This window comes from Bufo bufo, chromosome 8 (assembly GCF_905171765.1).
Source record: "Bufo bufo chromosome 8, aBufBuf1.1, whole genome shotgun sequence".
In the NCBI taxonomy this organism is placed as follows: domain Eukaryota; kingdom Metazoa; phylum Chordata; class Amphibia; order Anura; family Bufonidae; genus Bufo; species Bufo bufo.
The window spans coordinates 39,556,584-39,573,236 of NC_053396.1; the positions used below are offsets into that span (position 1 = coordinate 39,556,584).

The following is a 16,653-nucleotide window of genomic DNA, read 5'->3' on the forward strand; positions in this document are numbered from 1 at the left end:
GTAGCCTTACTTGTAGATAATCTGACTGGTTGTCTCTTCTCAGAATTCTGCTCCTGATGATAGGAGATCCCCGATTATTTTGCAGTTTTGGGTTAACAATAAGTGCCAATTATCCAAATTCTTGAATTTTACATTAAGGTTTTTATTTTCTGTTTATGAAGTTTCATCCCAGGTATTGTCATGTATACACAAACCTAGGAGAGTTTGTTAAAGGGGTTGTCTCACTTCAACAAGTGGCATTTATCACGTAGACAAAGTTAATACCAGGCACTTACTAATGTATTGTTATTATCCATATTGCCTCCTTTGCTTATCACGTTACTCACTGCTCATTTCGATGGTTACGACCACCGTTCACTCCATCAGCGTGGTCATGCATGACCACTATAGAAAAAAGCACCAGCCTATGTGCATTCCCACGGTCGCGGCCACCAGAGAGGCCGGCACTTCTTCCTATAGTGTGCAAGCACGACCACCGCTGCTGGATTGCAGGGTGGTCGTAACCATGAAAACGAACGGTGTATAATGTTATGGAAAAATGAATTCAGCCAGCAAAGGAAGCAATATGGGTAATAACAATACATTAGTAAGTGCCTTGTATTAACTTTCTCTACATGATGAATGTCATTTGCTGGTCACACAACCCCTTTAACAATACAGTGATACCTCGGTTCACGAACTTAATTCGTGAACTGACTCTGGTCGCGAACCGAATTGGTTGTGAACCGAGGCACATTTTCCCATAGGGTTCAATGTAAATCCGGTTAATCCGTGCTGACCTTTTTTTGGGGGTTTTTGAAGCACAAAAATATGAAACAAATTACAATACACATTAGTACAGTATAGTATAGCTCAATGGTTATTTTCTTCTCAACCTTGCTGTCACCTTTACTATTGCTCTGCACTTTCTTTTTGCCACCATGCTTGCGCTGCACATTCTTGTCACCTGCATTTCCACTTTGCACATTGTCACTTGCATTTCCACTTTGCACATTGTCACTTGCATTTCCACTTTGCACATTGTCACCTGCATTGCTGTTCTTGTCACCTTCATTGCTGCTCCGCACTTTCTTCTTTCCACTATGCTTCTTGGGAGCCATATTGGGTGTCCAATGAACTGTACAGTACTGTATGTGCTAAAAAGCACACCAAAAATCAAAAAATCACTTAAAATGTTTGCAGAGTACTCACAGTACTTCTTTCTGTGTCTCTTCTTCTCTCCACGGTCTTCCTACAGGAAGTCACGACCATGTGACAGCCTGGAAATAGCATTAAAAAGGCTGCGGCTCCTGTTCGTGAACCGAGGCGGAGTTCGTGAACCGGAGCATATTTTTATGAACTTTTCTGTTCGTGAACCGAGTTGTTCGTGAACAGAAGCGTTCGTGAACCGAGGTATCACTGTATATGCGAAAGAAAAGTGATGGCCATTACACTCGCAATCTCCCCTAGCTCTTTGCTGGCATAGCTTTCATATTCTGCCTAATGGACCTCCTGAGGATGCTCCAAACTAATCAAGGCTACTTTAACACTTGCGTTGTTGGATTTTGGCAGGCTGTTCCGTCGCCAGATCCGGCAATCTGTATGCAAAAGGACACCATTTGTAGAAGGATCTGGATGCGGATCCGTCTCACAAATGCATTGCAATACCGGATCCGTCTCTCCGGTTGTCATCCGGAAAAACGGATCCAGTATTTATCTTTTTCACATTTTTAAAGGTCTGCGCATGCGCAGACCACAAAACCGGATCCGTTTTTCCAGAACACTTGGGCCCGGATCCGGAAATTAATGCATTTCAATGGAAAATAATGCCGGATCCGGAATTCCGGCAAGTGTTCCGGAATTTTGTACGGAGAAAATACTGCAGCGCGCTGCAGTATTTTCTCCATCCAAAAACCGTACAGCGACTGAACTGGAGACATCCTGATGCACACTGAGCGGATTGCTCTCCATTCAGAATGCATTAGGATAAAACTGATCAGTTCTTTTCTGGTATTGAGCCCCTAGGACGGAACTCAATGCCGGAAAAGTTTAGCAGTAGTGTGAAAGTACCCTAAGAGGGGTGCAGCTCTTAATAATTTTGGCACATCATATACTAAGTTTTATTAAGACTGGAGTCAGAATTTCCCCCAAGATATATAGAAAAGATGTGCAGGATGGTCAGTTTTCCATCCGAATTCATTTTATTAGACCGGCACGTGGACAGAATCCTGAAGCTCTTTTCCTATTATTCTGCATTGGAGGGCAGGCTCCTTTTGTATGGATTCTTTTCCTATTATTCTGCATTGGAGGGCAGGCTCCTTTTGTATGGATTCTTTTCCTACTATTCTGCATTGGAGGGCAGGCTCCTTTTGTATGGATTCTTTTCCTATTATTCTGCATTGGAGGGCAGGCTCCTTTTGTATGGATTCTTTTCCTATTATTCTGCATTGGAGGGCAGGCTCCTTTTGTATGGATTCTTTTCCTATTATTCTGCATTGGAGGGCAGGCTCCTTTTGTATGGATTCTTTTCCTATTATTCTGCATTGGAGGGCAGGCTCCTTTTGTATGGATTCTTTTCCTACTATTCTGCATTGGAGGGCAGGCTCCTTTTGTATGGATTCTTTTCCTATTATTCTGCATTGGAGGGCAGGCTCCTTTTGTATGGATTCTTTTCCTATTATTCTGCATTGGAGGGCAGGCTCCTTTTGTATGGATTCTTTTCCTATTATTCTGCATTGGAGGGCAGGCTCCTTTTGTATGGAGTGCTTCTCTTGTAATTGCCCTCATGTACTGGAGAGTTCTTCAGACACAACTATGACTCTTAGACACATGCCATGCTTTATTGGAGCCTTTCCTTTACTCCACTTTAGACGGAGGATTGGTATTGTAGAGATTGTACTGACATATGACACCTACTCATACAATTAGTACGGCATGCAACACCGGAGCCTTCACTTAGGTTAGGTGCAGGCAGCATTTTGACAGAATTGGTGGCTGCTGGTCATGCGTGCAGAGAAACGCCCTAACAATGCCCCTCAGTATTTACACAGTATCTCCATAGTAGATTGAACGTGTGTTAGAACATTAGTAGGATGTTCCTTTTAATTAATACTCAGCAGTATCCCCAAGTAGGGATGAGTGAACTTGTGTTTTCAAGTTCGGCGTACAAGGTTCGGGTTATTTAAGAATTCCGTTATGGATTCCACTACCACGGACCATAAGTTATGGTCTGTGGTAGCGGAATTCATAAGGGAATTCTTAGATAACCCGAACCTTGTACGCCTAACCTAAGGGGAGAACCCCTTTAATAAATGCCGGCAGTTGGCTGGACAAAAAACACTGCATGCAGCCATATTTGTCTGGCTGAAACCCAGCTGGAACGCGGCCGGATCACCACCAGATCCCATTATAGTTAATAGGGATCTGGCAGTGATCTGTTGAATGCCGGATCTGGTGAACGCCGGCTGACTATTCTCTGACTATTCTCTGCCGGCAATGCCTGCCAGAAACGTTCACTGGAGATGCAAATGTCGCTAATGGCTGACACCATTAGGAGGTGGAAGAGAAATGATCCTTCAGATCCCTCATGCTCTGTACATGCTTGGAGTGCCGACTGTATGGAATGGTGGACCCTTTCACAAGTCTGGTCTACAGCTTTTGGGACATAGGGGTTCTAATACTTCTTCTCATGGGAGTCTAGCCAGGTAGAAGGTATCCTACTGAATATTATAATGTTCCCAAAGGACAAGATCCAAGACCATGACACTCAAGGGAGTATTGTATATGTACATGGGTGTTAATTGTATGGATCCTTAAATGAGTTTTGTATGGAATCACTCAGATGAAAACACATTATAAAGTTTGAAACAATACTACGAAACATTTAGTAGATTGATAACATTAGGATATGTGGAGTAGCAATGAAACAGAAGGTCCCTGGGGAGGTACTTGAAGGCACAAGGCCACGAAGTAACGGAAGAGTAAAAGAAAAAAACACGTCGTAGGCAGAGGAAAATGAGGAAAGGGTCTGGAATGACAGGGAACCCATCCAGAACGACTTGTGTAGGGCGGGCAGGAAGGAGCAGGAAAACTCCAAGGCTACAGGCCAGCCCACTAAAGCATCTAAAGCAGATGGTAGGAAGCATTCAGGAAGTCCTCTGCAGCAGTGTCTTAAGGAGACAGGTTTAGCAGAAGTTATGTGGGGGTCTGGGAGTGTCGCTGTAGGATGTCTATCACAGCCGAGTTCACATGTAGCTTGTTTTTACAGAACAGTTTAAATGGTGGTTAGGGTCAAAGATCACATCGAAGACAATTCAGTAAAAAAAAATATATATTCTTCTTTCCTACAACCTGAGCCCAAACCCCAGTCCCTAGATGTAGATTAACTTTTATAGGATTTTGTGGACTGAGCCAAATGATGTCAATGCAAGGAAGGTTATCAGCTCCTCTGACACGTTGAGAAAACAGACTAAGCACAATACTGGGTCTGATATTACTTCCACGTGGCTCCAACCATCTTGGGGATGGAAATATTGGTATTTGAGTCAAGGAAGATTTCATCTTAACCACCTCAGCCCCCAGTGCTTAAACACCCTGAAAGACCAGGCCACTTTTTACACTTCTGACCTACACTACTTTCACCGTTTATTGCTCGGTCATGCAACTTACCACCCAAATGAATTTTACCTCCTTTTCTTCTCACTAATAGAGCTTTCATTTGGTGGTATTTCATTGGTGCTGACATTTTTACTTTTTTTGTTATTAATCGAAATTTAACGATTTTTTTGCAAAAAAATGACATTTTTCACTTTCAGTTGTAAAATTTTGCAAAAAAAAACGAGATCCATATAGAAATTTTGCTCTAAATTTATAGTTCTACATGTCTTTGATAAAAAAAAAATGTTTGGGTAAAAAAAAAATGGTTTGGGTAAAAGTTATAGCGTTTACAAACTATGGTACAAAAATGTGAATTTCCGCTTTTTGAAGCAGCTCTGACTTTCTGAGCACCTGTCATGTTTCCTGAGGTTCTACAATGCCCAGACAGTACAAACACCCCACAAATGACCCCATTTCTGAAAGTAGACACCCTAAGGTATTCACTGATGGGTATAGTGAGTTCATAGAACTTTTTATTTTTTGTCACAAGTTAGCGGAAAATGATGATTTTTTTTTTTTTTTTTCTTACAAAGTCTCATATTCCACTAACTTGTGACAAAAAATAAAAAGTTCCATGAACTCACTATGCCCATCAGCGAATACCTTGGGGTGTCTTCTTTCCAAAATGGGGTCACTTGTGGGGTAGTTATACTGCCCTGGCATTTTAGGGGCCCAAATGTGTGGTAAGGAGTTTGAAATCAAATTCTGTAAAAAATGACCTGTGAAATCCGAAAGGTGCTCTTTGGAATATGGGCCCCTTTGCCCACCTAGGCTGCAAAAAAGTGTCACACATCTGGTATCTCCGTACTCAGGAGAAGGTGGGGAATGTGTTTTGGGGTGTCATTTTATATATACCCATGCTGGGTGAGAGAAATATCTTGGCAAAAGACAACTTTTCCCATTTTTTTATACAAAGTTGTCATTTGACCAATATATTTATCTCACCCAGCATGGGTATATGTAAAAAGACACCCTAAAACACATTCCTCAACTTCTCCTGAGTACGGGGATACCAGATGTGTGAAACTTTTTTGCAGCCTAGGTGGGCAAAGGGGCCCATATTCCAAAGAGCACCTTTCGGATTTCACAGGTCATTTTTTACAGAATTTGATTTCAAACTCCTTACCACACATTTGGGCCCCTAGAATGCCAGGGCAGTATAACTACCCCACAAGTGACCCCATTTTGGAAAGAAGAGACCCCAAGGTATTCGCTGATGGGCATAGTGAGTTCATGGAAGTTTTTATTTTTTGTCACAAGTTTGTGGAATATGAGACTTTGTATGAAAAAAAAAAATCATCATTTTCCACTAACTTGTGACAAAAAATAAAAAATTCTAGGAACTTGCCATGCCCCTCACGGAATACCTTGGGGTGTCTTCTTTCCAAAATGGGGTCACTTGTGGGGTAGTTATACTGCCCTGGCATTTTCCAGGGGCCCTAATGTGTGGTAAGTAGGTAAATGACCTGTGAAATCCGAAAGGTGCTCTTTGGAATGTGGGCCCCTTTGCCCACCTAGGCTGCAAAAAAGTGTCACACATCTGGTATCTCCGTACTCAGGAGAAGGTGGGGAATGTGTTTTGGGGTGTCATTTTACATATACCCATGCTGGGTGAGAGAAATATCTTGGCAAAAGACAACTTTTCCCATTTTTTTTATACAAAGTTGGCATTTGACCAAGATATTTATCTCACCCAGCATGGGTATATGTAAAATGACACCCCAAAACATATTCCCCAACTTCTGCTGAATACGGAGATACCACATGTGTGACACTTTTTTGCAGCCTAGGTGGGCAAAGGTGCCCAAATTCCTTTTAGGAGGGCATTTTTAGACATTTGGATACCAGACTTCTTCTCACGCTTTGGGGCCCCTAAAATGCCAGGGCAGTATAAATACCCCACATGTGACCCCATTTTGGAAAGAAGACACCCCAAGGTATTCAATGAGGGGCATGGCGAGTTCATTGAAAAAAAAAAATTTTGGCACAAGTTAGCGGAAATTGATTTTTTTGATTTTGTTCTCACAAAGTCTCCCTTTCCGCTAACTTGGGACAAAAATTTCAATCTTTCATGGACTCAATATGCCCCTCAGCGAATACCTTGGGGTGTCTTCTTTCCAAAATGGTGTTATTTGTGGGGTGTTTGTACTGCCCTGGCATTTGAGGGTCTCCGCAATCATTACATGTATGCCCAGCATTAGGAGTTTCTGCTATTCTCCTTATATTGAGCATACGGGTAATGAGATTTTTTTTTTCCGTTCAGCCTCTGGGCTGAAAGAAAAAAATGAACGGCACAGATTTCTTCATTCGCATCGATCAATGTGGATGAAAAAATCTCTGCCAAAAAAAGAAAAAGGAGGGGAAAGGCGTCTGCCAGGACATAGGAGCTCCGCCCAACATCCATACCCACTTCAGCTCGTATGCCCTGGCAAACCCGATTTCTCCATTCACATCAATCGATGTGGATGAATAAATCATTGCCGGGATTTTTTTTTTTTTATATATACAAAGTGTTTGCCAAAGTATATAAACACTGCCACCTCCTCAGCTCATATGCCTCGGCAAACATATCTTTTACTGCAGAGGAGAAATCTCGTCTTGCAGCGCCGCATACACCGACTTGCGTGTAATCTGACAGCAGCGCAATGCTTCTGTCCGAATGCACATCAGTGCTGCAGCTAGTCGATCGGTTGGCCCACCTGAAAGGTAAAAAAAACAAAACAAAAAAGAAAAAACCAGGCCGCAAAGCAATAACTTTATTAACTTTAGAACAGAACATATTAACTTTTTTAAACTTTTTTAACTTTTTTACTTACCGGTAATTTTTTTTTTGTTTAGTTTTTTTTACCTTTATAGAACAAACCTCTCCTTCCCCATGGGACAATGTGCAAAGCGCAAATCGCCCAAAGATGTGGCGAAGTACGTTATGCACTTTATCCCAGGTGAAAGGAGAGGTTTGCAGCAGCTGAGAGTAAAAGGGCCCTAATAGCCCTGTGTGCCTGTCCTGTGAGATGCAATCCCTATGCTAGGTGTACCTGTGTGTGGTACTTCCGGAAACACTCTCCATAGCATAGGGCAGGGTGGTCCGGACAGTCAGGACAGAAATAGCGGGTGTCACGCCTTATTCCACTCCTGCTACAGACACGACATCTTTTTCGGGGTGACGGTTGGGTTGAGGTACCAGGAACGACACTGGGGAAATGTCGCTCGTGTAGACGGCTAACTACACTGGGGGATGGGGCCACGGAACCTCCTGGGTAAAGGAGGTTCTCGATGATCTCTTCCTGGAATTTGAGGAAAGATCGTGTTCTCCCAGCCTTACTGTAGAGAACAAAACTATTGTAGAGCGCCAATTGAATTAAATATACAGACACCTTCTTATACCAGCGTCTGGTTCTGCGGGAAACTAAATACGGAGACAATATCTGGTCATTGAAGTCCACCCCTCCCATGAGCGCATTATAGTCGTGGACACAGAGGGGCTTTTCAATGACACGGGTTGCTCGCTCAATTTGGATTGTCGTGTCTGCGTGAATGGAGGAGAGCATGTAAACGTCACGCTTGTCTCTCCATTTCACCGCGAGCAGTTCTTCGTTACACAAGGCAGCCCTCTGCCCCCTTGCAAGACAGGTGGTTACAAGCCGTTGGGGGAAGCCCACGCGACTAGTTCGCGCGGTGCCACAGGCGCAAATCCGTTCTAGAAACAAATGCCTAAAGAGGGCCACACTTGTGTAAAAATTGTCCACATAAAGATGGTACCCCTTGCCGAATAAGGGTGACACCAAGTCCCAGACTGTCTTCCCACTGCTCCCCAGGTAGTCAGGGCAACCGACCGGCTCCAGGGTCTGATCTTTTCCCTCATAGATCCGAAATTTGTGGGTATAGCCTGTGGCCCTTTCACAGAGCTTATACAATTTGACCCCATACCGGGCACGCTTGCTTGGGATGTACTGTTTGAAGCCAAGGCGCCCGGTAAAATGTATTAGGGACTCGTCTACGCAGATGTTTTGCTCGGGGGTATACAAATCTGCAAATTTCTGGTTGAAATGGTCTATGAGGGGCCGAATTTTGTGGAGCCGGTCAAAAGCTGGGTGGCCTCTGGGACGGGAGGTGGTGTTGTCGCTAAAATGCAGGAAACGGAGGATGGCCTCAAATCGTGCCCTGGACATAGCAGCAGAGAACATGGGCATGTGATGAATCGGGTGCGTTGACCAATATGACCGCAATTCATGCTTTTTTGTCAGGCCCATGTTGAGGAGAAGGCCCAAAAAAAAATTAATTTCGGAAACTTGGACTGGTTTCCACCGGAAAGGCTGGGCATAAAAGCTTCCCGGGTTGGCGGATATAAATTGTGTGGCATATTGGTTGGTCTCTGCCACGACTAAGTCCAAGAGCTCCGCAGTCAAGAACAGCTCAAAAAATCCCAGGGCCGAACCGATTTGAGCCGTCTCAACCCGAACTCCAGACTGGGCGGTGAAAGGGGGAACTACAGGTGCGGCTGAAGTTGGTGACTGCCAATCAGGGTTTGCCAGCACCTCAGGGATTCTAGGGGCTCTACGGGCCTGTCTGTGCGGTGGCTGCGACGGGGTAACTACTGCACGTGCCACCGTACCAGCTTCAACTGCCCTTCTGGTGCTCGCCACGTCACCATGTTGTACGGCAGTGCTGGTACTAGGTCCAGGGAGGGCTGCGCTGCTGGTGTATGCCTCACCACGTGATCCGGCAGCGACAGCCCCACTCTGCTGCTCTTGAAGCGGATCCTGCATAACCTGTGGTCTAGCGACACGGGGCCTGGTACGCCTGGTGCTGCCAGGGACCTCCTCGTCCGAACTTTGGGTCAGAGAGCCACTGCTTTCCACAGGTTCATATTCTGACCCGCTAGATTCGTCAGATGAGGGTTCCCACTCCTCATCCGACTGGGTCAGAATCCTGTAGGCCTCTTCAGAAGAATACCCCCTGTTTGACATTTTGGACTACTAAATTTAGGGGTATTCCCTGAGACTACCCAAGAAAAAAAGCAAACCTGTCTTACAAAGGAGAGGCTAGCGAAGTACCAGAGGCCGCTGCGGTTGATAAAAAATATCAAAACTGATTTTTTTATCGCCGCAGTGCGTGTAAAATGAATGTGCAGTGATCAAAAAATATATATTTTTTGTCACTGCGGTGGGGCGGGCGTGGGTGAACGCACGTGTGGGCGACCGATCAGGCCTGATCGGGCAAACACTGCGTTTTGGGTGGAGGGCGAACTAATGACACTAATACTATTATAGATCTGACCGTGATCAGTTTTGATCACTTACAGATACTATAAAAGTACAAATGCTGATTAGCGATACGCTATTCAGCGAATAAAAGTGACTGCGGTGCGGTGGGGTGGGCGCTAACTGACGCTAACTACCTAACCAAGGGGCCTAAACTATCCCTAAAACCTAACAGCCAATACTAGTGAAAAAAAAAAAGTGACAGTTTACACTGATCACTTTTTTTCCTTTCACTGGTGATTGACAGGGGCGATCAAAGGGGTGATCAAAGGGTTAATTGGGGTGCAGGGGGGTGATCAGGGGCTACAGTGAAGTGTTTGGTGTACTCACAGTGATGTCTGCTTCTCTGCTGGATCCAACCGACGAAAAGGACCAGCAGAGGAGCAGAGAAGCCATATAACAGATCATTTTTACTAATATGATCTGTTATATGGCTTGTGATTGGATTTTTTAAAAATCGCCAGCCTGCCAGCCAATGATCATTGCTGGCAGGCTGGTGACGAACTTGTTCTTTAACTTTTGCCGGCCCGCGATGCGCATGCGCGGGCCGGCTTGGAGCGAAATCTCGCGTCTCGCGAGATGACGGGTATATGCGTGACTGTGCGCAGCGCTGCCACCTCCGGAACGCGAATCTGCGTACAGCGGTCCGGAGGTGGTTAAAGCAGCCTCTCACTTTACTTGTCTCATTTATCACACTTGGGGTGAGATTTATCAAACTGGTGTAAAGTAGAATTTGCTTAGTTGCCGAAAGCAACCAATCAGATTCTACCTTTTATTTTCCAAAGGAGCTGTCAGTAATGAAAGGTGGAATCTGATTGGTTGCGATGGGCAACTAAGCCAGTTCTACTTTACACCAGTTTGATAAATGTCCCCACGATTTCTTTGTCTTTTTGTGTACGTGATGCTTTAGACTTTGTCTTAAAACATTATCTCCCCCCTGAAGGGGGAGCAAGCCACTCATGCATGGCCACCCCTCCATTCATCACTGCCTTCAGTATTTTCGGAGGTCTAAGGCTACGTCTACACGACGACATTTGTCGCACGACAATAAATCGCGTGACAGATAGGGCACAACTACACTGCAACATTTGTAGCGCAACATTTTGTTGCACTAATGTCGCGCGACAATTTTTATAATGGCAGTCTATGGTGTCGCACTGCAACATGCAACATGCTGCGACTGCAGCGCAACAGTCGCAGAAAAATCCATCTCGAATGGATTTTCTGCGACTGTCGCGTCACAGTCCCAGCATGTTGCATGTTGCAGTGCGACACCATAGACTGCCATTATAAAAATTGTTGCGCGACATTAGTGCAACAAAATGTCGTTCGACAAAGGTCGTCGTGTAGACGTAGCCTTATAGTTGTGATTGGAGGGGTGCGGAGCATACACAGCTTGCTCTCCATTCACTGCTATGAGACTTCTGAAAATAGCCAAGTGCTCTATAGAGAGGAATGGAGAGGATGCCCCAAGTTCTTGGCAGGGCCCTGTTCCTGAGGTAAGAGCAGGTACCAGAGGTGACAGATATGGTATATAGTGTAAGTATGCCAGTTATGTCCGGGTAGGAATTCCCCTTTAAACCATGCCTGATGGAGAGACCCAAGTACTCTTGAAAGCTTGCTATATATCATATGCTTGTCAGTGAGCCACAGGGGTGTATTTATAGGTGTAGAATATGAACTGCAAATTGCAGTGGTTTTTTTATGCACTTTTTATTTTGTTAAGTCTTCTATAGGTGAAACCTGCGTTTTTCAGTGTAGTAACTGGCCACATGGCAAACAGACAATCCCAATGGGCCAATATGAAAGCAGCGTTAGGCTAGGGCTACACGGTGATATGTGCCGCGTGTCAAGTTGTCCTAGCCTTAAAGGTTTTACTAGTGATACCTCTAATTTCTGATCAGATGGTTTTAGTATTTTCTTCTCCACCGTAAATCCAACACAGAGAGGTACACTAGATGTAGCTAAGGGTGGGTTCTCACCAGCGTTAGGAATTCCGTTATAGTGTTCCATTATAACAGAATGCAAAACGGAACCCTTTAAGAGGCATTCCTTTTTCCTCCGTCCTAATATATTTCTATGGGCCCATACAACGGTTTCATTTTTTTCCATTATGCATGATGAAGAAAAAAGTCCTAAGGACAGGATTTTGCATGATGGGGAAAAAATCCTGTCGTCAGAACTTTTTTCTTCATCATGCATAATGGAAAAAAATGAAACCGTTGTATGGGCCCATAGATATATTTTAGGACGGAGCAAAAATGCCTCTTAAAGGGTTCTGCTTTGCATTCCGTCCCAAAATTCTGTTATATTCAGATATAACTCTGTTATAACGGAACACTATAATGGGATTCCTAACGCTGGTGAGAACCCGCCCTAAACAGGGTACCAGACAATTTGGTCATAAATTCAAAGCTTTTAGAACTTGTTAGGCTACTTTCACACTTGCGGCAGGACGGATCCGACAGGCTGTTCACCATGTCGGATCCGTCCTGCGGCTGTGCCGCCGGACCGCCGCTCCGTCCCCATTGACAAAGCCGCCGGACTAAAAAGCCTGACATGCAGTAATTTTAGTCCGGCGGCCTTTCGCCGTGCTGCGCCGGAGCTCCGCCCCCGTCCGGTGGCACGGTGAAATAGCCGCAGGACGGATCCGACATGGTGAACAGCCTGTCGGATCCGTCCTGCCGCAAGTGTGAAAGTAGCCTAACTAAGATTGACAAAACATGTAAAGGGTTTGTGCAGTGGTATAATAGCGATGACCTATCTTCAGAATAGGCCATCAGTTTTAGATTGGCCGTGGTCTGACTCCCAGCACCCCCACAGATCGGCTCTTTGAAGGGGTTGCAAGGCTCGTTCAAGTGCACGCCTTCACCCTTGTAGCTGCGGTCCTGGGTTATTACAACTGCTCGTCTCGTTCACTATTAAAGGGGATGTGCCATGAAACATATTCTACATTTTTCAAACCAGCACTGTGTCTGAATACTTATGCAATTACATGTAATTAAAAATGTTGTATAGCCACCTGCTGTTTGTTCTTTTCCTTATTTCTTGTCCACCTCGCTGAGGTGGCCGCACACGCTCAGTTTAAATCTTCAACTGCCACCAACCATATCTTTTGTTATAAGCGGTGTCAGTTACAGGGATAGAGCTACAGCAGAAAGGACATGCCCCCCCAGAGAAAGGACACCCACCCTGAGCCCACCCTAGATCCATGTGAGGTACAGGGCTGGTTCTAGCTTTATTAGGCAGAGATTGTCATGTCCTATATGATGTCTGATTTTTATTTTTTACATCAATCATGGGATAACCCCTTCAAAGATAGACTTATTCAGTATGCCTGTAACTGGATCTACAAGTGCAATAAATGTATCTTTATACGATATGATTGATAAATGATGTAAAAAAAAAATGTAATAAAATCTGTCTAAACTGCTCTTTTTCTGCATTTCCTCCAATAATGACAAGCGTTTTATTACCCAGTGATCATTTTTGCAGTAATTCATGTGTACAATAACACATGCATCCATAAGTCAGCTGTAATATCCTGGGGAGAGATGGTTGCCGTACTTTTAGGCCTCATGCACACGACCGTATGTATTTTGCGGTCCACAAAACACGGATCTGCAAGAAATATGGATGACGTCTGTGTGCATTCTGTATTTTGCGGAACGGAACAGCTGTCCCCTAATAGAACAGTCCTATACTTGCGGACAATAAGAGGACATGTTCTATTTTTTTGTGGAATGGACATACGGAAAAGGAATAACTTCAGTTTTTTTTTGCGGACCAATTGGAATGAATGGTTCCGCATTTGGTTTGCAAAAAAAAAAACGGAACGGACATGGAAAAAAAAAAGTTGTTTTTTTTTTAAAGCAATTTTTCCCTTTCTACCAAAACAGCAGCTGGACCTCACTGCCCGCCCTGACACCAACCATAGATAGAAATTAAGATCTTGAGATGTTGTAAAACCGTCTCTGTCACGGTATTAACATATTCAAAGTAACTGCTATTGGAAGAGCAGCAATTATTAGTCTTGCGATTGCTGGCGCTAATCAATACCTAGGAATAATTGCATCTTAAACATTGATGCCTGGTCCTGGTGCTTGAGGTCTCACAAGCAGGAGAGCGGAGTGCCGGGGCTCGCAGGCAGCTGCAGTAAGAGGCACATACATTTGTGATTCAAATTGTCGGCTGCACAGCCAGGTAGTGTGAAAAGGATAGTCAAGTGGCTGTTAAGTCCATTGCCGCCAATTACTGACAATCAGGGAGGAGCTTTAAGGCTTGTTCAGTATAATAAGCCCAGTTTGTCTGGTATCATGGGTTACTGCTGAAGAGGTTGCAGCTGCACAGATTGAAATGGTCTCAGCGCTGCCGTAATTATGAAGCAATCGGCTATATACAAACAGGAACTGTTAAGTTTGGGCCTTCATATGGCGTACATCGTGTTCTGCTACATCAGATTTTATACTGCGTTTTTTTGTACTTTATTGTATCTGGTATTTGTTACTTGGAAATATTTTAGGTTTTTAGACTTACTCGTACAGTTTTGAAGCTAAAACCGGGAGTGGATTCCAAAAAGAGGAGAAATAGAATCTGCCAGTTATACTGTATGTTTTGGGGCAGGTTTTTTATGCAGTTTTTGAAGCCAATATCAGGAGTGGATCATAAAAGAAGAAAGAGTATAAAGGACAGATACAATTTGTCCTCTTATTTTTTATTTTTTATTCACTCCTGTTTTTGGCTTCAAAATGACATCAATAGATCAGGATGTGTGTCCATACCCTTAAAGGGGTTCCGAGCTGAACCTGGACAGCTCCCCCTAGTATGAGCATCGGAGCATTTCCTTCCCCGTGCTGAATCACACAGGGCAAAGGTGACGTACTGGGCTCTCCATGGGGACTGCTAGGCGAAGGCACTAATGGACTTACTTTAGTGGTGCCATAGCCTGTAAAATGGCTGGGTCAGCGCTGAAGCCCGGCCCATCAGTGCCAGTGACGTCACCAGGAACACTGCTGGGCAGAAGCTTCTGCCTAGCAGTGTAAAAACATTTAAGAAAAACTTGCCCTGCGCGATCCAGTATGAAATGCTTCGATGCTCATATCACAGGGCCTGCCTTTAAAGATGCCGTTGTGGTCCAAAAACGACATCAGGAAACCTGATCAAAATCTGAACATGTAATAGAGACTCCTGGCAGTAATTGGCTCATCATATAGGAGTACACATGCCAATTTTACCTGCCTTTTTACTACAACACTACATTTATTCCGTGCACTGTAATATACAGAATATTTATACTACATGGTTAAACCTCCCTAGCAGATGAAGACAGGTTGTAGGAATGCAGAATTTAGGTGTTTTCTTCTCAAAATTGACTTCATGCCGAATCACTAATATTGTCTAATTTTAGACAATGTATACATTAAATAGACAGGTCTAAAGAGGTGCCAGATTTATCACAGTGGCTGATGCATCTTTACACTGTCTAGTCTGAGTTTACACCAACCACTATTTGGCTCACGTTATGCACCAACATTTTGGTAACTTCTTGGCACCCAATGGTGCATGTCCGCTTTCCAGTAGGCCAAACCACAGCCTCTTGTCAATTGACTTAAATAAAATGTAGAAATCATTTCAGCTACGAGGGGCAAAGCATGTATGCCATTCTTTCAGCGTAAATTATTCTAGATCTCTGGGGCATTTGATTAGTAAATCTCCCCAATGAAGAATGCATTGATTGATTCAAGCCTGGCAAATGCCTGCCCAGTAGGTCTTACCAATGTGAGCCATGGTTATGAATAAATGTGACAGATACATTGCCATCACTGCAAAAATTCATGAATGTGACAACCACAGTGCCCTGTATCAGAGCAAGCTGCAAAGAGTCAATAACGATGCTATGCACTGTGCCCCTGTGCCCAGTTATCAGTGCCTCCATAGAACCCACATGTCACTGCAGTGCCCACGTGAACGCTCATGCACTTGTACCTTCTGCTCTAGTTGTGTCCTGTGTATTAAATCATTTGCTTCTTCTCTGTCTCCGCAGATGATGATGAGCACGAGTGGATCATTCAGACCTGTCGGAAGGGATGGGATGAGGTTACAGGATACAAGCCTAAGCACTAGCACCAGATACATCTCTCCAGGTCATTAGGGCTCATCTAAGCGTAAAATTGATCCCAGATAGTAGAGTCTGCTCAGTGTTTCACCTCGATTTGTGAATAAACTAACCATTTTATAAAATGATACCAGTGTCATAGTAATGTGTGTGGAGAAAAGAATCCGAAAATGGAAGATGGAAATTTGTCTTTTATGGCACATTTGTCTTTTATGGACACATTTTGGCTTCTGTATAGCTTTTTGTATTGTTTCTATTGATCCAAGCTTGGATATTATGTCCAGGTAAAACAGGACTTACATTGTGTCAGCACATGAAATGTTTCCCGAAAATGATACACTTATAAAACAAAAGTAAAAATAATGTCCCAAACCATTGCTCCGTTTTGAGCACTGCCAGTTCTTAGTGAAGTGGGTTCCGTTCACACACAGTCTGTAAAGAATTAAAACTGCGCTGCTCTTATTCAGCACTTGATGGTTCCACCCCTGAAGGCACACAGAGAGTTCTTGTGATATGGTCAATTACTGGTTATCTCGGCTTCCACAATAGTTAGTGTTCTTGTCCCCTATAATGATAAGAGAAACAGCCCGACAGAGAGAAGTACCGCAAGCTCTTGTCTTATTCAACTCTTTTATTATACTC

General features: G+C 44.0%; 1 protein-coding gene across 2 annotated transcripts in view; it reads left to right on the forward strand.

The window, feature by feature from the left end:
- MORN5 (MORN repeat containing 5) overlaps positions 1-16,139 on the forward strand; it is a 39,227-nt gene extending 23,088 nt beyond the window's left edge. For both annotated transcript variants that reach the window (XM_040405383.1, XM_040405382.1), the window contains exon 5: positions 15,940-16,139. In XM_040405383.1, coding sequence (XP_040261317.1) covers positions 15,940-16,019 — 80 coding nt within the window. In that variant the 3' untranslated portion in view covers positions 16,020-16,139. The remainder of the gene's footprint in view (positions 1-15,939) is intronic.
- The last annotated feature ends 514 nt before the right edge of the window (positions 16,140-16,653 follow it).